The sequence below is a fragment of the Mauremys reevesii genome, linkage group 11 (assembly GCF_016161935.1).
Source record: "Mauremys reevesii isolate NIE-2019 linkage group 11, ASM1616193v1, whole genome shotgun sequence".
NCBI classification, from domain to species: Eukaryota; Metazoa; Chordata; order Testudines; family Geoemydidae; genus Mauremys; species Mauremys reevesii.
Genome location: NC_052633.1, coordinates 72,590,107 through 72,612,721, shown reverse-complemented (window position 1 = coordinate 72,612,721; position 22,615 = coordinate 72,590,107). Strand labels below are relative to the sequence as shown.

General features: G+C 48.6%; 1 protein-coding gene across 1 annotated transcript in view; it reads left to right on the top strand.

Annotated features, from left to right (window-relative positions):
- MARCHF4 (membrane associated ring-CH-type finger 4) overlaps nucleotides 1-22,238 on the top strand; it is a 163,130-nt gene extending 140,892 nt beyond the window's left edge. The window contains exon 4 of the mRNA XM_039495136.1: nucleotides 21,166-22,238. Coding sequence (XP_039351070.1) covers nucleotides 21,166-21,527 — 362 coding nt within the window. The 3' untranslated portion in view covers nucleotides 21,528-22,238. The remainder of the gene's footprint in view (nucleotides 1-21,165) is intronic.
- Nucleotides 22,239-22,615: the final 377 nt, after the last annotated feature.

Genomic DNA, 22,615 nt, shown 5'->3' with positions numbered 1-22,615 from the left:
TGAACCAAGTGACCAGTGAGGCCTATGCTGAGAATTGTGTGTCCCTCGCTGTACATGCACCCAGCCACAGTCTTTTCTGTTGTAACCCTGTTGTTTTCAATGAGGCTGCCCCAGTCTAGCTGGGAGGAGAATTTGACCCGCTCTGTTTAGCTTCTGCCCCATTCCTGCTCTCCAAGGGAAGTGAGGTGAGACACACTCCCTGCTCCAGTGCCGTCGACCTGCGTCCTTATCTGTCAGTGGAATGGTGACCCAGACACACACGGTGACTGTCCAGTACTTTGTTAAGAGAAGTGATGCTACTGAGATGGGTGCTCAGCGCACAGACTCATAGCGAGGCTTCTGCATAATCCGGACTTCCTGGGTCCTGCTTCTTATTGCCTACCCAGCCTGTCCATCCTAACACACGTCAAGCCTAGGGCCCAGCAGTTTCTTCACCCAGCACCACTGACGTCTCCCATGGAACGCCCACTGCCAGCCTGCTAGCGATCTCCGTTGGGGCTTGCGGCTACCTGGGTTTCCTTGTCCCATGTGCAGCTCCAATGGCCTCGCTAGGGGCTGCTGAGGGCAAACAGCTTCAACGGAGCAAGCTTCTCCTTGCCCCTGTCCACATGGCAGGACAGAGGTGTGGCTAGGGGAAATCCTAGGCAGTGACTCCTGCAGGGCACCCTGGCCTTGTTTACATATATACACTCGTTTGTATGGCTCGCCGGTTCATGCACAGGCTTCTGCCCCTCCAGGGAAAGGATGACCTTGTGACTCAGACACTAAAGTGGGACTCGAGAGAGCTGGGTTCTGTTCCTGCCTTTGCCCCAGACTCCCTGTGTGACTTTAAGCCTGTTACTGCCCTGCTCTGTGCCTCAGTTTCCCCCTCTGCAAAATCAGGAATAACAGTGCTCCCTGCATCATGAGCATGAATGCAGTGCCAAGGGCTATAGGAATAGCTGGATACCACATTTCCTTTGGCATTTTATGGCTTCTTCATCACCCCTAGGCAATTTCTGATCTCCTCCCCCCCATTTTCTTCCCAGTGTATGAACAACCACGTCTCCAAGGTGGGTGCTCAGATGGCACCGGGGTGGGCACAGTAAGAACCCAAACAGCATCTTCTCTTTGGAGTAGGGATGGTCGTTTTTGTTGTGTGCCAGGACCTTAGCTTGAGGAGTGCCCAATCCTTGATTAGCACCTTTGTGCACGACAATGAATGGTCACATTGGCAACTGCAGTGCATATCGGTGCACTGCATTTTTAACGTACGCACCCTCTGCTGGCTGGCAAAACATTGTACTGTAGGTCCTACATAAACTGCGACTGTTCTTGGTCTCCTCCTGCATTTTCCCAGTGACAGAGTGGTTACATTTCGAAACATGAAATATTTATTATACAGCGGAATTCTGGGAACAAAATTCCCCAGCAGTTCCTACTGATTCTTATGTTGGTACAATGTTGTCCATAGATCCCTTCAAAAGCCATAGACCTGTGTCATCCCAGCCTCCAGTTTAGAACTGTTCTAGGTTCTCAGTCCACCCACGTACAAACAGCCTGCCGCGGCCTGGAACACCACAGGGCAGTAATGGCTGCAGAGCTCTTGCTGTTTAGGCCACAGGGCCTCTCTCCTGTGTATGTATGGAGTTCCACAGCTGGAGATGGCACCAGTCTGCAGAGCACCTGAATGCTGCCAACTCTTCTATGCCAGGTGAGCACCTCTTCAATGCCTCCCCTCTACAGAAGGGATGTGGACGAATTGGAGACAGTCCAGTGGAGGGCAACAAAAATGATTAGGGGGCTGGGGCACATGACTTACGAAGAGAGGCTGAGGGAACTGGGCTTGTTTAGTCTGTAGAAGAGATGAGTGAGGGGGCATTTGATAGCAGGCTTCAACTACCTGAAGGGGGTTTCCAAAGAGGATGGAGCTCGGCTGTTCTCAGTGGTGGTAGATGACAGAACAAGGAGTAAGGGTCTCAAGTTGCAGTGGGGGAGGTCTACGTTGGATATTAGGAAAAACTATTTCACTAGGAGGGTGGTGAAGCACTGGAATGGGTTACCTAGGGAGGTGTTGGGCTCTCCATCCTTATAGGTTTTTAGTAATAATTGGAGATATACCAATCTCCTAGAACTGGAAGGGACCTTGAAAGGTCATTGAGTCCAGCCCCCTGCCTTCACTAGCAGGACCAATTTTTGCCCCAGATCCCTAAGTGGCCTCCTCAAGGATTGAACTCACAACCCTGGGTTTAACAGGCCAATGCTCAAACCACTGAGCTATCCCTCCCCCCAAAGGCCTGGCTTGACAAAGCCCTGGTTCGGATGATTTAGTTGGGGTTGGTCCTGCTTTGAGCAGGGGGTTGGACTAGATGAGGTCTCTTTCAAACTCTAATCTTCTATGATTCTATGCTGTCAGCATGTCATTCAGCCTCCTTAGCTCTGCCTGGTCTCCTCTCCACCCTTGGCTGGCCAGTCATGTGGCACAAAAGGCAGTGCATGGGCAGGATTTCATGGCCATTTATGTGGCTGTATGGTTACGCAGGTAAGAGGTGGAGGGGCTTCAGCAGGTGGTGCTCTTCTCTTGAAGGTTATAACGATCAATGGTCTTCACAATATGGAACTGGGGATGGTGGGCCAGATGCTCAGAATGTCTGTTTAACTTGCATGTGCAATTTCCTCAGCTGCCTAGGCAAATGAGGGATTGGTGCATGCAGGTTAGCCAGCCAGTTTGGAGGGCTAATCTTTGTGTAAGCCACGCCCACTCAGTGTGGGGCACTGTCCCCCTTTGGGCTGGGCAGGAGTGGGGCACACCGAGGTAGATCAACCTGCTATGGGCATGGCTGACCGAGTTTGTTAGCTCAAGCAGCAGATGCTCGGGTGAATCATATAATCATAGAATCTCAGGGTTGGAAGGGACCTCAGGAGGTCATCTAGTCCAACCCCCTGCTCAAAGCAGGACCAAACCCAACTAAATCATCCCAGCCAGGGCTTTGTCAAGCCTGACCTTAAAAACCTCTAAGGAAGGAGATTCCACCACCTCCCTAGGTAACCCATTCCAGTTCTTCACCACCCTACTAGTGAAAAAGTTTTTCCAAATGTCCAACCTAAACCTCCCCCTCTGCAACTTGAGACCATTACTCCTTGTTCTGTCATCTTCTACCACTGAGAACAGTCTAGATCCATCCTCTTTGGAACCCCCTTTCAGGTAGTTGAAATCAGCTATCAAATCCCCCCTCATTCTTCTCTTCTGCAGGCTAAACAATCCCAGTTCCCTCGGCCTCTCCTCATAAGTCATGTGTTCCAGCCCCCTAATCATTTTTGTTGCCCTCCGCTGGACTCTCTCCAATTTATCCACATCCTTCTTGTAGTGTGGGGCCCAAAACTGGACACAGTACTCCAAATGAGGCCTCACCAGTGCTGAATAGAGGGGAATGATCACGTCCCTCGATCTGCTGGAAATGCCCCTACTTATACAACCCAAAATGCCATTAGACTTCTTGGCAACAAGGGCACACTGTTGACTCATATTCAGCTTTTTGTCCACCGTAACCCCTAGGTCCTTTTCTGCAGAACTGCTGCCCAGCCATTCGGTCCCTAGTCTGTAGCAGTGCATGGGATTCTTCCGTCCTAAGTGCAGGACTCTGCACTTGTCCTTGTTGAACCTCATCATATTTGTCTGTTGAGTTACCTACATCATGTGTGTTGAGATGCCAGGTTCAATCATTGCTGCCCTCGCCCCACCCAGGGGTGTGGTGTCGTATTTGCAATACAGTAATGGATTCCAATTTCCTGCACCTCTCTAGAACCTTTCATCTGCGGATCGGAAATGCACGTAGCTTCGCCTTGCCACACACCAGTTAGGGATCCCTTCACCCACCACTGAAATGCAGCCACATCTGGAGTAACACATCTCTGCTCTTCACCAGCAACACGAGTGTTTGACAGCAGGTGAAGAGTGTCTCGTCCAGCTGAACATCTGGGGGACTCCCAAGTCAGCAGATGTCCTCTCCTGAGTTGGAGTGAGGCCAGGACAGGAGAAGACCACACCCCTACTGATCTTTAGGTAACACAAGTGGGCTGGACTTGTAGCTGTGAGCATCAGACAAGACCATTGATTGGTATAACCTTCAAAAGAAGAGTGCCACCTACTGACGTCCCATCCACCTTTTACCTGTGTTTTTTCCTTGGTGATCTCCCATCCAAGTATTAATCCTACCCCAACCTGCTTAGCTAGAGAACTGTGCATTTGGCTCCTGTGGCATAAGGGATAAATTCTTGCCTCTCCCTGTTAAGAGACCCTGCAAGAAGCAGAGTGTGTCCCTGCGTCTACCTCGGGACATGGCTGATTGCCACCTCCTTGACTCCGTATTTCCCCAAAAGACACAGGGCTCCCGTCACATTCTTATCCAATAAACTTCACTTTAACAAGTGAGAGAGAGAGATAAGGAACTGAGACGTGATTGCAAGGGGAAAGCAGTCAGTTCCTGGGGTGCTTTGCGCCCCTGGAGGCAGCGAAAGGAGGAGTGGGAGTTCTGGAGAGCAGAGGTGGAGAGGGATTATCATGGGTGCATACAGATAGATATAGATAGGGATATAATCATATAAAAATAGCCAGAGTGAGTCTCCTTGGGTCTCAAGCTGCTGAGGAGGGTGAGTGGCAGCTTGGAACTCATCCACACATCCTGAGAGGCACCTGGCCATTAATTAAATGGCAATTCAGGAGGGGTCCATCTGCCTCCCTATCAAGGCACAATTAGGGAAAGTCAGTGTTTGTGGATCAAAGTGGCGTGTGGGTTCAGGAGGCCTGGCCATAATCTCCTGTTAAAAACAAAGAGTGTCGCCAGCTAATGAGAGAGCAACCCAGGCTGGGGAAGAAAATCAGCTGAGCAGCTCAAGAGGGGAGTGGTGTTTGGGGCGACTGATGAGCAGCTCATGCCTTGTCCTTGGCTTCCATTTAATTAGCATACTTGCGGGGGGTGGGTTGGTTAAGCAGCCTGGCGTACGATCTGACTAGAGTAGCCACGGTTGTGTAGGTTAGGACTGAAGGGGCTGGCAGAGCCATGCGTGGGCTCTGGACTAGAAGCGCTCTTCAGCGACCTTCTCTCTGCCTCGTTGCTGTCAGCCCCTCGCTTTTATAAGCACTAAATCCTCACATTCTTAGAAGCTTCACCCCTTTGCTTGGCCCTCGGTCCCTGAGAGTATTTGCCTTCGCACCAACAGCTGCTCTGCAACTCAGCAGCACTGGAGACGAGCAAAGCACGGCCATTCATCCTGCCAACAATTTTTGTTGGCACGCTGCGGCAATCCATCACATACCAGGAAGTATGCACCCGCTGCTTTTAATCCCAGCTGCCAGAGAGAATAATCGGAGGCAACCAGTCCATCCGATGGCATCTCTGCACAACTGTGGGTAATAAGAGAAGAAATCAATAGCCAATTAAACCTGATCCACAGCGTTTGATTTTTCAGGGTGCGATGGGACCAGTAATTAATGGCGTTTCCTTGAGACAGTCACAATTCAAGGTTTCCTGTCAAGGCTAATGTGGTTTCATTTTAACTGCACATGCTGCAATGTACTGCCTATGGAGGTGCAGGGCTGGAGTAGCCTTTTTGTGTGTGGTGAGCATGGTGGCCTGCCCCTGCTGATGGCCTGGTTAGATGGAGGTGGAAAGCTCCTGTATATTGCATGCACAGGACACGAGTACCTCCAGGAACAAAGCTGGGAAGAGTCACTATGGCAGTACAGCCCGTGGAGATAATTTAAGAGGAGGTGCCAAACATGTCCATTGCCCCCCACAAGGTGTCTTGTGTATGAGTTCTTGACCTTCTGAGCAATTCACCACCACCTTTTTCTGATTTCCTTCCACAGCCCTGACACAAACACATTAGGCAAACCAGTGCTTTTTGGGGAGGGAGCAGTAATGAGGCTGAGATACTCAATGGCAGTTGAGCATCAACTTGTCTTAGGCCCCTTTGGAAATTGCAGCCTATTGCCCAAGATGGATCTCCCAACTAACAGGTCCAAAATGGAGCTGTCAGGCAGGGAGAGAGAATAGGCTCTGCTAGGCTGAGGATGCTCAACCCTGGCATTCAGGTTGTGTGTGTATGGGACAGGGATATATAACTGCAAGATGTTGGTGTATAGATCACTGTTAAATGGTGAGGCATTTCTCCGCCCATTGCATAGGCAGCTGTGAAGCAGGTATCAGCTTGTGTTTCAGTTCAGCTGCAGAATGTTGGAGCGAGGCGCACACACGGCGCTCTCCCTCTCCCAGAAATGTTACATTAGTTCTTTCTCTGTTCGCTGCTTTCCTAATGTGAATTAGGTTCTCTAAGCTGAGAGGTACATGCTTGGGTCTTTGTGTCTGGAAAACACAACTGTGGGGAAGTGGGACAGCACTCCTGCAGCTTCCCCACCCAGGCCCCATCTCAAGGGAGATTGGGGGCGCTGAACGTTCGGGGGTTTTTAATGAGGAACCTCCACCTCGGCCATCTCTTCCTCGTGCTGTGGGAAAATACTGCTGGAGTAACCCACCAGGACCCTTGTTGGGAGGAAGGGCATGACTGGAGGAAGCGTTGGGCTGCATGGGAATGGAGCTTGAAGGGAGGTGGGTGTCTTGTGTATGAGTTCTTGACCTTCTGAGCAATTCACCACCACCTTTTTCTGATTTCCTTCCACAGCCCTGACACAAACACATTAGGCAAACCAGTGCTTTTTGGGGAGGGAGCAGTAATGAGGCTGAGATACTCAATGGCAGTTGAGCATCAACTTATCTTAGGCCCCTTTGGAAATTGCAGCCTATTGCCCAAGATGGATCTCCCAACTAACAGGTCCAAAATGGAGCTGTCAGGCAGGGAGAGAGAATAGGCTCTGCTAGGCTGAGGATGCTCAACCCTGGCATTCAGGTTGTGTGTGTATGGGACAGGGATATATAACTGCAAGATGTTGGTGTATAGATCATTGTTAAATGGTGAGGCATTTCTCCACCCATTGCATAGGCAGATGTGAAGCAGGTATCAGCTTGTGTTTCAGTTCAGCTGCAGAATGTTGGAGCGAGGCGCACACACGGCGCTCTCCCTCTCCCAGAAATGTTACATTAGTTCTTTCTCTGTTTGCTGCTTTCCTAATGTGAATTAGGTTCTCTAAGCTGAGAGGTACATGCTTGGGTCTTTGTGTCTGGAAAACACAACTGTGGGGAAGTGGACAGCACTCCTGCAGCTTCCCCACCCAGGCCCCATCTCAAGGGAGATGGGGGGCGCTGAGTGTTCGGGGGGTTTTAATGAGGAACCTCCACCTCGGCCATCTCTTCCTCGTGCTGTGGGAGAATACTGCTGGAGTAACCCACCAGGACCCTTGTTGGGAGGAAGGGCACGACTGGAGGAAGCGTTGGGCTGCATGGGAATGGAGCTTGAAGGGAGGTGGGTGTCTTGTGTATGAGTTCTTGACCTTCTGAGCAATTCACCACCACCTTTTTCTGATTTCCTTCCACAGCCCTGACACAAACACATCAGGGCCAAGCCATCCACCCGCCCCCAGCTCCAATGCGCATCCCGTTTAGTGGCTGGCTGGGGCTAGCACCCCCTTTATGGTCGCAGAGACTAGGTCCAGGCCCTGTCAGCAGACCAGGCAGCTGTAATAAAGATGAAAAATTGGAGTCCTTGCTTGTGCTGTGGCAGAGGCCACGGTCCCTGTTTTGTGTTGTGTCCAGTCGTGATGTCCATCAGGGACACCTGCACAATCTTTTCTGGGGTGGGTGGGAAAACCGGAGAAACCACCTGCCAGGTCAGGTCTCCTGGTCCTAAGTTGTTGGGCCGCGTCTCTCTTTAAAAACCCCTCATGCACCCTCTATGTGTTGCTGTACAGCTCAGGAGGCCGAGTGGCACAGCCGTACGCTCACACGGACTGGCTGTGTGGCAGGCAACCAGGAACATGCGAGGCACTCCCGTACGGAGGAATGCAGCCCCGCTGCTTCTGAAGGGATGGGACTGTTTTCATCGAATGCCGTATCAATTGTTCAGTCAGGGGTTGGAGCGGACAAGCTGCTGTGTATTCCCCAGCAGGCGTTTCTGCAGCTGCAGAACACGCATGTGAATTTGAGTGTTAGTAGTTTGGCAGCTCTTCACAGGGCACGTACAGAGCCAGTCAACTGAGATGGGCCTGAACCGTCAAGTTTGGATCCACTTCTGAACTCTCTATGTTGAGTTTGGGGTTGGGCCCATCACTACTAATAAATTCAGAAGGCCCAGCTATTTTATTCAAAACGATTCACCTTTCTCTACATTATGTTCAAGAATCTTGATAACATTCCTCTCCATACAGTGCCTCTGTGCAAAAGGACCCCATAGGTCTGTTGGTTGCAAATAATATGTGGTGTTCTCCGCTCCAATGAGTCTGTTTATTAGTATTTAATGAGGGGGGAATAAATAATGTTCTCTGAAAACATCCCACTGGCCTACGCTGTGCTTTAGAGGGGGCTAGAGAATGATCCTGTGTTGCTGCCCTTCCACTAAATACTGCACTGGAATAAAGTGCCTGGTGGGACTGTGCCCCGCTGCCCTCTAGGGTTAGAATCAGAAATGCTCATCTGTGTGTCATAGGTCCTATACTGTTAATAGCAAATGGAGATTCCCCTTTAGCTCACTTGGGGAGGACCTCCTGTACTCTCAATATAAATGATACCATACTGCAAATAGTAAGGCCATAACTACTCTTCAGACCATCCACTCCAAGCACCTGCGTTATGCCAGGCTGCTTCTCCCAGCTGCTTGCCTGCCCAGTTGTCCTTGCTGTTGCAAAGGTTTTCCCTTTGTCCAGTCCAAACCTTTCTGAGTTGAACTTGCAGCGCTTGTGGGTATGTCTGAGCCTTCTGCTGGTGGGTTGGGTTTCTGCCAGCTGCTGCGTCAGAACAGGACTCTAGTTAATCCTGGGGTGGTTTTAATTGGTCTTTGTGGGGGGGTCTGCTAAGGAGTAGAGGTAAGGAGGTGGATCAGTGCTGCTAGGTGAACTCACCAGATCATCCTAACTCCATCCAGGAGCACTGTCTTCCATGAGAGTCCTGTCCTGTCTCCCACTCCTGCTGGGTCCTGATCCCTGCCAGGTGGCCATGGGGCTGCGGGTGGAAGAAAGCTGCAGTGGCCAGGGGAGGGATAGCATGGCCATGGCAGGAAAAATCCACTCCATGCTCAAAGACCAAGTAGCATGGGAGAGCTTGGGAGCAGGCCACACCTCCAACTGCGATGCGGAGGACCTGGGCTGCTGCTAGGAGAGAAGCCTGCACCACGGGCAAGAGTGGGGAGAGAAAGGAGCCAAATTATTCAGCTCTCATGCCTCATCTTAGGGTACGTCTACACTACCTCCTGGATCGGCAGGTAGTGATCGATCTATTGGGGATCGATTTATTGCATCTAGTGTAGATGTGATAAAATTGATCCCTGATTGCTCTGCCATCAACTCCAGAACTCCACCGTGGTGAGAGGTGGAAGCAGAGTCAACAGGAGAGCAGCAGCGGTTGACTCGCCGCCGTCCTCATGGCCAGGTAAATCGACCTAAGATACGGCGACTTCAGCTACACTATTTGTGTAGCTGAAGTTGCGTATCTTAGGTTGACCCCCCCACACACACACCTAGTGTAAACCTATCCATAGATCCCTAGACGGGACCTAGTCATCCTTTGGACACTATTAGTGAGTCCCTCATCTGTTGTGGGGATCTGTCACAGGTGGGTCCTAGCAATTAGTAAGGCCAGTATTCAAACCAGGATCCGCAGAGTCTGTAGGCAGGAGTACAACTGGCTGCTGAGGGATTCGTGGGAACGGGTCCAGATTTGCTAAACGCATCTCAGCTGGAAATTGCCCATGAAGGCATCAATCATCTTTCTGTAGCGACCACATTGGCGCCACCAGCAGCCTACATCCTCTCCTAATGGCAGAGGCATGTGGCTTGTGGTGTTTGCAGGACACAGGAAGAGAAGCCACCTGATTGAATTAGAAATGCCAGGGCTCCTGAATCCAATATACGGCAGCATGGCACCCTTTTGGAATGAGAAATGCTGCCACCCTCAGGCAGTTCATTGAGAACCGGAGTGTATTAACAGGAGTGTTGAATGTAAGGCATTTTACTCAGCCCTGGTGAAGCCTCACCTGGAGTATGGTGTCCAAAACTGGGCATCACGCTTTAGGAAAGATGTGGACAAATTGGAAAGAGTCCAGAGGAGCGCAAATAAAAAATGGTAAAAGGTTAAAAAATACCTGACCTATGAGGAAAGGTTGAAAACCTGGGCATGTTTATGTAACCCACACACCTTCTGGGTGTGGTGTCCTGTCCCAGGTAGTGGAACCAAGACCACTTAGAGCAAGAGAGAAAAAGAAATGAGTCTGCTTTACAGCCTTAGCTAAGAGCCAGTTAGCTTTTAGCTCATGTGGTAGAGGCTCAGGTGCTGAGGTCCCCAGTTCAATCCTGCCTGCTGACGACTGGGATCTGTCAGTGTTACATTTAGTCTTGAGAAAAGAAGACTAAGAGGGAGCCTGATAACAGTCTTCAAATAGATTAAGGGCTGATGATGATCAATTGTTCTCCTTGTCCACTGAAGCTAGGACAAGAAATAATCAGCTTGAATCTGCAGCAAGGGAGATTTAGGTTAGATATTAGGGAAAACTTTGTACCTGTAAGAATAGTTAGGTTCTGGAACAGGCTTCCAAGGGAGGTTGTGGACTCCCCGTCATTGGAGGTTTTTAAGAACTGGCAGGACTAACACCAGTCAGGGATGGTCTAGGATGGTTTATTTAGCCCTGCCTCAGCACAGGGGGCTGGACTAGACGACCTCTTGAGGGCCCTTCTATTCTATGAACTTGGTAATGAAGCTCAGGGAATGCTGCCTTTGTGGAGAAGGGAGTCGTCATTGCTTGCTGGATCAAGAGAAGCTGTCCTAGCCAGAGAACAGGGCACTGAGTAATGTAGACAGAGGTGCTACATTCTGTGCAGTTCTGGTTTTCTTCAAACTGGTCTAATTGCAGCCAAAGGATTTGGGCTCAGTTCTGCCCACCTCTTCTTCTTAGCGTACGCACAACGTGCCTCAAGTGGCACATGACCAGGATTCATCACCGAATTTGGGCCGTTGGTTGGATCATTCACTTCCACGGGCCAGGTCAGGTACCGACAGGGAGTGCGACATGCACACTCGTCTGTGCCCTCCAGTCCCGCCCACTAATGCATGAGCGACGATTCCAGTGACTTCACAGCGGCGGAGGCTGTGGGTAGAACAGAGAGCGCTGCTGGTTACGGGGCAGGGGTAGAGGGAGGAAATCTGCAAGATTGTGAAAATAAAGTCATTCTGCCTGAGTGTTTTCTCATTTTGGTACGAGAAGGATCTCGTTTATTGCTGCCTGTATTGCTACACACTGCCCTTTAATCTGCGGCTTTATTGTGCCCAGGCTTTATTTATTTATTGGGGGGGGTTAACTTCCAGCCAGCAGCAGGGAGTAAAACAGTTATGCGAATCGTGCTCTGGTCAGGGGGAGGATAGGCCCTGGCTTGTAGCTCAGGTGGGTAGAGGCTGAAGAACCGGACTCCCAACTCCATGTGTGTGTGTGTGTGTGGGGGGTCCCAATAGTCATTGTGCATGCTGCTGTGTGTCCATTAAAGCCCCTGCCAGGTGTGGCATCCTGCAGAGAGCTGGCTCTGTTGCTTGCAAACAAACCATGCTGGGTTGCTGTGATCGCCCGAGCACAGCTGGGTTGGGTCCAGTCAAAACTTGGTGGAGAGACACACCCCCCCTTAGCAACACACACTTTTGCTCCAGGAAGTGGTGGAAGCGATTCAGCTCCTTCTTCCAAGTCAGCCCTGAACCGCTGCCCCAGTGTAGCGTTACGGGTGCCGCGCGGCTGATGTGCCACCTTTCAAATGAGCTGTCACACTGCGCGTCTGACCGCTTATGGGCAAGAACACTCCCCTGGCACCTCTCACGCGAGCAGCTGCTAGCCCCAGCATCCTGTACAAATTCCAAGGTGGGTGATTCCAATCTGCCTTCTCAATTCCTCTTTCAGGTTCAGTTGGATAAACTGTTCATTATTTCCCATCCCAAACATCTGTGTAGGTTGCCGCTAATTGCTGCTGCAGCTCAGTGGCAGGTAAAGCGTTCCCAGGATGTGTAGTTTATGTATCAGTTTGGAAGGCACTAGACGACTGCGAGCCATTATGTTGTCATTGCCTGGAAACTGTGTCCCTTGCCTCGGTAGCATCCTGCAAACTAAAGGACACACACACACACACACTTTGTAATGATTTTTCTCCTTGTGGAGCAGGAAGTGTTGCAACCCTTTGAGATCTCGACACATTGGATTAATCTCTCAGTTGTCAGGATTTAGCCTCTAGCTGAAACTAAGGGTAGGCATTAGGGGCTGTAATGTTCTCTGCTTGTGATGTAATGGCTTCTTAGAAGGGACCTGCTGTTCACGGAGTCCCACCATAGGGACACAGGAAGCAGGGAGTGAGGGGATGCGGCTTAGAGACAGCAGCTGCCAGTGTTGGGAACCACGCCTTCGCTGTGTTGTCTGAGCCTTGGTGGAGGAGCCATAGTGGAACCCAAAGGCTTTGCAAGAAAGGAAGAGTCCCCTTAAGCACCTAATCTGAAAAGGTGACCCTGCTTTGGGGTATCATTGAGAGGCTCACCCATTCATCTCCATCCTGAACCACACACCCCAACACTCGTCGAGTGAGTCACGGGAGAGCAGCCTTCTTCGTACTGTGAAATAGTGATTCATGACTATTCACAAAGCAGTCTTAAGAACACAGCGATTTACAAACCCTGCCAACTTGCCCGGTGGAGCTCACCCTCTAGCTCAGGCCAACACAATACACCCGACAAGATTCCTGGTACACAGAGTGTTCCCTGGTGGACCATAAGAGCTTCCCAAAAGAGTTTAAGGGGAGACTGAAAGGAGGAGAGGGAGGGCACCTCCTCCCTGGACAGTTGGCAGCTGTTCCAGATGCAGAATATGGTGTGGGAGAAGAAGACGAAGAGAGCAGTTAGGACAGAACCTATGGAAGAGCACAAGTAGTGAGAGGAGATGCTGGATGAGATGAGGGCAGAGAGGTACGTGAGGACTGAGCTGCAAGGAGCTGTGGAAATCAGGGTGAAAGCGCTTGAAATTGATTCAGAAGGGGAAGAGATTCAAGGAGGGGAGGCTGATGTGGTCAGAGGATAAAGTGTTTTCTGGAATCTCTCTGGAACGAAATCCCAGGAGGAAATGCCCCATCTCCCAGGATGGCTGGGTTGCCTTGGCCTTGGCCGGCCCTGCTCTGGATGCCGACTGTTTGTTTAGATCTCAGCCGAGACCTTTCCCCTAGCGCCAAAGCCACCCCTGGGCTCAGTAAAACAGACCATCATGCTGGCTGAGGATGATGTAAATGGGACACCTGTGGGAGCAATGTGCTGCTCTAAAGGTAGGAGACTAAAGGGAATAGCTCTGATGCCACAGTGATGGGGCCAGTGGAGGAAACTGAACAGAATAGCAGCAGCATCCAGAGGCCTCATGGTGAGCCAGGACCCTATTGTGATGGGTGCTGTACAGATACACAACTGGGAAGCGTCCGTAGCCCTAAGAACTCACAATGTCACATAAGACGAGACAAAGCAAGTGAGTGAAGCAGACAATAGAAGGGAGGGGAAAATTGAGGAGGAGTGACATGGTGAGATAACGTGTTACAAAGGCTCCCGATGTGCAGAAATGAACTGTTACAAATCACGCGACAGCGGTTTCCCTGTTGCTGCTTTGAATGGGCTGCTCAGAACAGCGAGGTGTAATAGCGCTGGCTGGAGACAGGTGCAGCACAGCGTGGTTTTGCAAGCTTACCCCTCCCTTGGCAACATACACCAGCCCTGACCCACCACACCCGCTGCTACGTCATTCCTGGGCTCCCCCAGAACTGGGCCAACGCTGAGCTGCAAACCGACCTCCGTACTAGTCTAGCTCTGGGTCCACATGCCAATTCACTCCATCCTGAGCTAGAGCCTTCTTCCGAGCTCCCATTCCAGCCTTGGCCCACCATGCCCTGCTGTACTGGGGCCATTTCACTCTTCAGCTGTAGCAGCCTCTTCCTCTCTTGGGTGCAGGTTGTCGGCCATAGTGGCTTTGTGATGGGGTGGACAGTTATTTGGTCAAGCTCTTTGTTATCCAGCTGAGCACTGGAACCACATCAGCCTCATTTCCTGGCCTTTATTAGAAACTCTTGCCCGTGCTTCAGTTTCTGACTCCTGTGTTTCACGTACGCTGCTTCTCTGAACAGACATGCGGGATTAGCTGTCTGCAAGCAACGGATCGTGGAAATGAAATTTTTCATCAGCCATCGCTCCACTCCTAAGGCTCAGGCTGATCGCCCGGAAAAGAAACCTCCCCACTTCTGACTATTTGGGGATGAAAACAACATGATTGAAATCAGGAGCTTGGATAAATAAAACAAGACCGATTCCTTCTTCAAGGAATGACTGCTCCAAACCCCTGCTCCGGGAGCCTCTGCTCTCATGCCTTTGCTGAGTGTTTGTGAAATGTTATTGGTGTAAGTCTGTCCGTCCAGCCCCTTCGCCCCATTCTTTAATGACCTCTTTGTGTCTGAGCAGAAACTAGGCTGTAAGCACCTTGGAGCAGGGATCATTTATTAATATTATTTGTATTCCAGGAGCAATGCCCTGCCAAGGACCAGGGCCCCGTTGTGCTGGGTGCTGTAAAAACACAACAAAAAGGTGGTCTCTGCCCCGAAGAACTTACAATCTAAATATAAAATCAAGAGGCAACAGGTTGAGACAACAAAGAGGGAAAGGACAAGGTAACAATGAGATAATTATGGGTAGCATGGTAAGCAGCGGTCACAATGCACCAGCTGCCTACCCAGTGGTGGGTTTATCTGCATTGTGAGGGACTGCGCTCACTTTTGGGCGCTGTGACATAAATGAATATTCTCTCTCTCTCTCTCTCAGCACAGGTCTGGGGCCATACACGTGCTCAAATACCGCGGTGGTGAGCGTGGAATGAGAACGTGAATAGAAGGAAACGAAAATGAGAGTAGGAAAAGCTGCATCTAATGGAAAGAAAACGAGCTCTTTGCATGTGGGGTGGCAGGCTGCCCTAAGCCACTGTGCTAGATTTAGGGGCTTGTGCTTCCTCTCAGACCAAGTGGGAAGGGGAGTCACACCGGGTGCCCCACGTATGAAAGGTGGGATGGAAGGAACAATTCCTCAGCATCTCTGATTCTGCGAGAGCCCCTCCTTGTTGACACCACAGAGCTGGGGCTTCATGTGGTGGCCAGATGCCCCAACATGGTTCTCCAGCAAACTCAGAGATTTCCATCCTGAAGAGGGAGCTTTTGAAAGGATCATCTTGTAGGGAACGGAGGGGAACCATGCTGTGGTGCGGGAGGTGAGGCACTGCCCCCCACTAGCATCCTGAGGTCCATGAAATTTCCCCATAGAGCATCTTGAGGGTTCAGAACCCCACCTGCCTGTTCTGCCTTATGGAATGGCTCCTAAGCAACACAGGGAGATTCCAGCAGAATTTGGCTCCTTCTACACGTTTCTCCAGATAAAAAAGGCCTTGAATTGGGAGGATTCTCCCCAGTTAGTCAGAAGACTCCTCAGAGTGATGATACATCTGGGAGGAGGGTCTCTGGAGCTGCCTGCAGGAATTCGAGTAATATTTTAACCCAAATTTGTTTTGATGGAAGCATACAGTTTCTTGCAACTTGATATTAACTGGCTGACTCCAGCTCTCTCTTGGAATTTACTGTTTCAAATGAATCACTTTACGTCTGCCCCTTGCCCACTCCTCTGCTCAGTTCCCTTTTAATTTTACAGCTTCCTGAGCTCAGCGCTGGGAAATCGATAAGTAATTTAGAGCCCAGCAAATACAGAGGAAGACAAGTTCTTTTGCACTTTTATGAATATTTTGAAGCCAGAATTGTCTGAAAAAAACAGGGACTCAATCAACGTAACAACCGACCCACCAACGTCATGATTTTAACAGCATAAAATCATAGACATTTATAATTAGAAGACTAACAAACAAGAATTTTTAAAACTACCCTCTTGAATCAGGCTGTTCAGTAATATTTGTGGTAAGCTAATAAAAGAGGATTTTACAGCTGAGGAGAAAATATCCAGTTTGGGTTCTTTGACCCAGGGCTTAAAGTGATCTCAAAGAAATACTGAATCTGGCATTGCTCAGGATGGAATTTTATCCCCTTTTAGGGATCAGACGGCTCATTTAAATACATATCTAATGTCCCTTGTCAAGGACTGACCCACTTTAGAGCTGCTTTAGAGGTCTCTGTTTCTTTGTCTGGGTGTGGAATCTGTCCAGAATATCCCGGAGGAGTGCTGCTTTTCAGGGGCCTGCCCTATGACTGATGTTAACAGTTACGAACTGTATTTCAAGGGAGGAAACAAAAATCAGACTTTGTGTGGCGACAGTCAGGTGTTGGGTTGTGAGGCTACGTCTTCACTACCCGCCGTATCGGCGGGTAGCGATCGATTTTTCAGGGATCGATATATCGCGTCTCATCTAGACGCGATATATCGATCCCCGAACGCGCTCCTATCGATTCCGGAACTCCACCACCACGAACGGCGGTGGCGGAGTCGACATGGAGAGCCCCGGACATCGATCCCGCGCCATGAGGACGGGTAAGTGATCGATATAAGATACTTCGACTTCAGCTACGTTATTCACGTAGCTGAAGTTGCGTATCTTATATCGATTTTCCCCCTTAGTGTAGACCAGCCCTCACGACAAGGTGACCCAGGACTAGAGCTCTTCAAAGCTCAGTGGTTTGTAAGAAGCAGGATGGAAAAAAATCTGTGATACTCTAAACTTGACCCACAGTCCAAGCTCCGTAGTTCCAGAATAGCCAGCGGTTAATATTGTTACCATTTTTGACGTGAGCAACTAATCAAAGTTTGGGGCCCTGCACATTGTGCCAGTTAGGAGAGAAATTGCATCAAAGAAAATACCAGATTCCATCGTCAATCTTGTTTATTTAACATGAGCGGCAGTGAAATAGTTAATAATGTGAGCACTTGTGTTGTCATTAAGTCTCAGAGTCAACGTCTCACTGAGGGGAATGGGGCACTTCCAGCGCTATCGTTTGTCCGTCATGCAGGAAGCACTGCTTCAGGTCACGTTCAGAAGGTTTTCTTCACAACCAGGAGGGCCAGACACTCAGTTTTTATTTAAATTGGAGCTTAAATTCTGCAGAAGCTCAGCTGGACACCAGCAAAGTGCGGATGCAGTATCCCAGTCGAGGGACAGCTAGCAGACACTTTCATCCCTTCCCAGTCATGCTTTGATTATCAGGGTGGAACAAAGTCCCTATAGCAAAGCACAGCTCAGTTGAAATTGGTCAGTTTTACCCATTTCTCATCGAACCCTTAATAAGCCCACAACTGCTCAAAAATGTTGTGAACTTTTCAAAGAGTTTCCAGCTTATCACAAATCCCAATATGAGTGGCATTCAATATGGTAGTGAGTGCCATTGGCAAATTTCTCTAGGCACTAACACTGACCTCATGGCATCTTTTGCAACACCATGTTCAAAATTGCTGGTGGGTGGACAACTCAGTCATAGCCCTGGTTAATAAGTCAATGATCTAAACTGGATGTTGTCCATTCATTCGCTTAAGGCAACTTGTGCATTGAGCAATGGAAGTGCAGCTACCATAGTTGGGCATGCAGCTCAGATAGTTGTGAGTGCATATGTCTTTTTAGGCAGCTAAATTGTTACCGGTACATGTATATACCCACTATACAGCATGTGCAGTTGTAGTCCATATATGGGCAAATGCAGTCAGGAGGATATGCACACATTTAACTGCAAGCAAATAGGCCTCCACGTTTTGAAAAAGGGTCCTTTCACATTGTACCTGGAGGTGACATTTGATTATCGCATCTTTAGGTAAGTCTGTAACTTGTCCCCAGATCTCAGCAATTCTCAAACCTTTCCAGTTATCCTGGATCTTTCCCCTTGCTGATGCCTTACTCTCTCTGAGCTCTTTATTATGTATTTAACATTTTTATTGCAGTACAGCCTCAGCCAGATCAGAGTCCATTGTGCTAGTCAATCTACAAAGAGATAGTAAATGACAGTCCTACATTCTGAAAGACAAGCTCTTCTGCATGCATTTTCTAGCTGCCCGCTAGGTTAGGATGAGCTTTTAAAGCAAATTTTTGTTCTAATAACCTGTTGGCTGCAGCCTTATATCTTAGGACAGGAAGTGCAACCAGTTGGCTGTATCTCCAGCTATGACAAAACACTCTGATGTTCCAATGGAGTTCACTGGGATGTCGGATAGAATGGGGAAGCGCAGGACCGAGGGCAAAACAGTTAAGGTTTGGTTCATCGGTGATGGTAATAAATCATTTCTCTCTGATGAAATTCAGTTCCACATGCACAGTGTTCCCATGTTAAGTACAACTATGGAGAGCACTTCAAAATACTTCAAATATTCTGTACTTAGTACTTAAGTACATCGTAAAGGTAGATAAAGCACAACGTTTTTTTATCCACAGGTGCTTTTTTAAAATAGGTGTTTGAAACAGTCACATCCCTCCTGGATTCTGGTTGGCCTCCAGCACCCATTGTCCTGGCTTGGGAGCTTCAGGTTCCAACCAGGGAGGGTGGCAGCCCACCCCTTTCACTTCTGTTTGATCACTACAAGCAGCAATGGGTAGATTCTCTCCCCGTCCTGGCCCAGTAGCAGTGGGGAGACTTGTTCGAAGCGTCTGGGGAAACCCCAAAGTACAAGGCCCTTTGTTTGGATACTTTTCTGCAGCAACGACTCTGTGATGGGTCAGTGTCCAAAATAAAAACAGATAAGCAAATTCTTAGAAGAGAGAAGCTAATTCTTATCATACAGGAGTTGGAAAGACTTGCGGTTGTACTTTTACTTATAAATACATAAACGCTATTTCCATGGCACACTTGCACTTATAAGTACTTCTGCACTGGTGTGCCTGGCACTCATACTGAAGTCATTTTAATCAGCACTTACGGCTACAAACCCACTGCAAAATGCAAGTAGCCGGGTCAAGTTCCAGGCTTTGGCACAACTTGACTTTGACTCTCATTCCACATTTCAGGAAAGATGTGGACAATTGGAGAAAGTCCAGAGAAGAGCAACAAAAATGATTAAAGGTCTAGAAAACGTGGACCTGTGAGGGAAGATTGAAAAAAATGGGTTTGTTTAGTCTGGAAAAGAAAAAGACTGAGAGGGGACATGATAACAGTTTTTAAGTACATAAAATGTTGTTACAAGGAAGAGGGAGAAAAATGGTTCTTCTTAACCTCTGAGGGCAGGACAAGAAGCAATGGGCTTAAATTGCAGCAAGGGCGGTTTAGATTGGACATTAGGAAAAACTTCCTAACTGCCAGGGTGGTTAAGCACTGGAATAAATTGCCTAGGGAGGAAGTGCAATATCCATCATTGGAAATTTTTAAAAGCAGGTTAGAGAAACACCTGTCAGGGATGGTCTTGATAATACTTAGTCCTGCCATGAGGGCAGAGGACTAGACTATGTGACCTCTCGAGGTCCCTTCCAGTCCTGTGATTCTGTGTCTTTCATTCTCTGCTGTTGCATTTATGCTCATGAAAGTTCATGGGCTGGTGAATAGGGGTTGCTCCCAAGGGCATCTACCTGGGAGCTTCTCTCATCCTGATCTGATCTTGATCGTGGCCCAGACAGAGTGAATCAACAGTACCAAGAAAAAGCAAACAATCCAGGTGCTGGCCTGTCTCCGTGTTTATCTGCCTGCTGGAATGCTGGCAGTAGCCTGGCAGCTGTTGTGCTTTTGTAATGGGTGAACCGCTGTGCACCCAACCATCCAGCAAAGGCTGATTTGGAGGTTCATGTGAATTACTTTTGTATAAAATCCTACTTTAAATTGTTTCAGACCAAGATTGAAATCTGATTTACTGAATAACGTTACAATATGTCAGCTAAGCCTGTATGTTTGAGGTGTCATGGTTTGGTTCCCCAGGTCAATAGGATGTGCTAGTACAGTGTGTGGGGAATCTATCTATATCTGTCTAAGCTAGCTAGCAAGGCATTTATACTGTGCCATTTGCTATGGTATCAGAGCAGCTGGATAGAGTCTGTATTTAGAATATTACTACTACTTACTTAGCACTTAAATTGCATATTTTATCTTCCAGATGATTTATGGAGATTAAGTAATCAATTATCACAATCCTCCTGCAAGGGAGTTGAGTAATTTTACTATCCTGATTTGACAAACCTCATAACTGATGCACAGAGAGCAGAACTGACCTACCCAATGTCTCAGGCATGAGTAGACAGTTAGGATTAGAAGTCAGGAGTTCTAGTCACAGTTCACTGCTCTAACCACTAGACCACATTTCTGTTATATCCATATCTGATGCTGGTTTGGTGGAGGTAGACAGATTCCAGCAACACACACACACACACACACACACACCCTGTCCCAAATGCTAATGATGAATAATTTGCATGGTTTTTCATCCATCAATATCAAAGCACTCTCCAAAGATGAGTACGTATCATTTATCCTCATTTTGCAGATGACATAACCAAGACACAGAAGTCAAGTCCTTCTCCTGTGATCACACAGCAAGTCAGTGATAGTCAGGAATTGAACCACGGTGTCTTGATTTCCAGACCCTGTGCTCCAGGCACTAGACACCCACTGCCCTGCTGCTGCTATGCATGCAGCTAGATTTGAGTTACACATACATGTGATGTCAGACCAATGGCTGCCAACAGAACATAGATTCCAGTTATACCCCCCACACACCTCCATGAGCACATTTTCAGCTGAGTCATGACCTACAGCATGTATGGTGGATCAAACCAAGAGGTGCACTGGTAAAGGGATATTGTTGTGCTGTACAGAATCAGTCATCCTGCAGCATGTAAGACCTGTTTGCTGACTGCTGAGATCAAACTGTGATCTGTTTAATTCAGGTGAAGGGTGGTCCGGCTGAGCAGAAGGACTTGTGCTCTGCCAGTCAGTAATTAAAAACCTTGATTTATCGTAGAATGCACACTGACCAAGAGAGCTGGGTCTATGGGCCACTAAGCAGGCAGTTAGAGGGAGTGATGCTGAGCTGTTTACAGCTTCTCGCTAGAGTTTCTCTTGTTTTTTTTTTGCCTTCCCTCCAGGTCTAATAATACACGAAGGGCCCTCGGTTTACCGGATTTTCAAACGGTGGCAGGCGGTAAATCAGCAGTGGAAAGTGCTGAACTATGACAAAACAAAAGACATGGAGGATCAAAAAACAGGGACCAGGACAAACCTCCGAACCTCCTCCCAAACCAACCATTCGTCCTCCACCGGTGGTACAGCCAGCAACTCCGCTCCAGCCGACAACGGGGTCCGGGGCACTAGCCACGCCACCGGTACTCTGTCTGACCACCACTGTGCTTACACCATCTTGCATATACTCAGCCAGCTGAGGCCTCACGAACAGAGAAGCCAGTCTAGCACTAACAGAGAGCTCGTCATGAGGGTCACAACAGTCTGAGCGACGGAATTCAGGAGGCCTTAACGCGAAGTGGAGGAGACAACTCAAGAGCAGAGAAGCATGGTGTGCCTTTCATTTTCTGGGTAGCTGCGCAAGGCGTATAAGCAGCGCTTGGCCAACTGAGGAAGAAGAAGGTGGAGACAGAGCTGCACACACATGCTAAAGAGGTTAACGTTTTCCAGCCAGTAAATATTATTTTTAAAAAAATCAACAAAACAAGTGCAATACGGACTAACAACTGACTAGGTGGAGGTTTGGGAAGTAGAGGAACAGCCGGTATTAGCATGTCTTACAAGTTCTATTAGCTGGGATGGGTAATGTTCTGCAAACACACACACACACACACACACACACACAGTGTGGGATGATTACAAACAGAAGGGGAATGATGGAAGCGACGTATTCGGAGGAGTTTTCAGATTGTGTTAAGCAGGGATCTGAGTCATCGTTTTGTTTCGTAAATCAATCCAGAGCCCTGTATTACTCGCAATAGAGTATTTCCGCTGAAGGGGCTGGGGCTTTTTCAGTTTTAATATTAAAAAAAAAAATCTGTCCATATGTCACCAAAACAAAAATTGGCAAGAGGTCTGGAGAATGGCACTGGGAGAGGGGTTGATGGACTTTTTTTTTTTTTGGCAAAGTTTGTACAAATGCGCTGTGGGTGTTTGAAGCACAAGCACTGATCCAATGACCCCCAAACCCCACCTTCATACCGTCCCACTCATAAAAACCACCCTCCAGGCAGACTTTGAGAAAGGAATGAGAGTCAAAGTCAAGTTGTGCCAAAGCCTGGAACTTGACCCGGCTACTTGCATTTTACAGTGGGTTTGTAGCCATAAGTGCTGATTAAAAGACTAAATCATGAGCTAACAAAGACTTAGTCTGAAGAGGGAGCACAGTCTCTGAGTGAATATATTATGCTTTTAATAAGTCTCCTTCTCTAGGAGCCATCCATGAAAGTACCAATTGCTCTTCAGAAACATCTTCTCTCAATGCACAATGGCTGAATCATTTGTGGGTATTAAAGGGACACTGTCAAGTACTTTTAAAATAGTTTTTAGGGGCTTTTTTTTTTTTTACTCGCCATC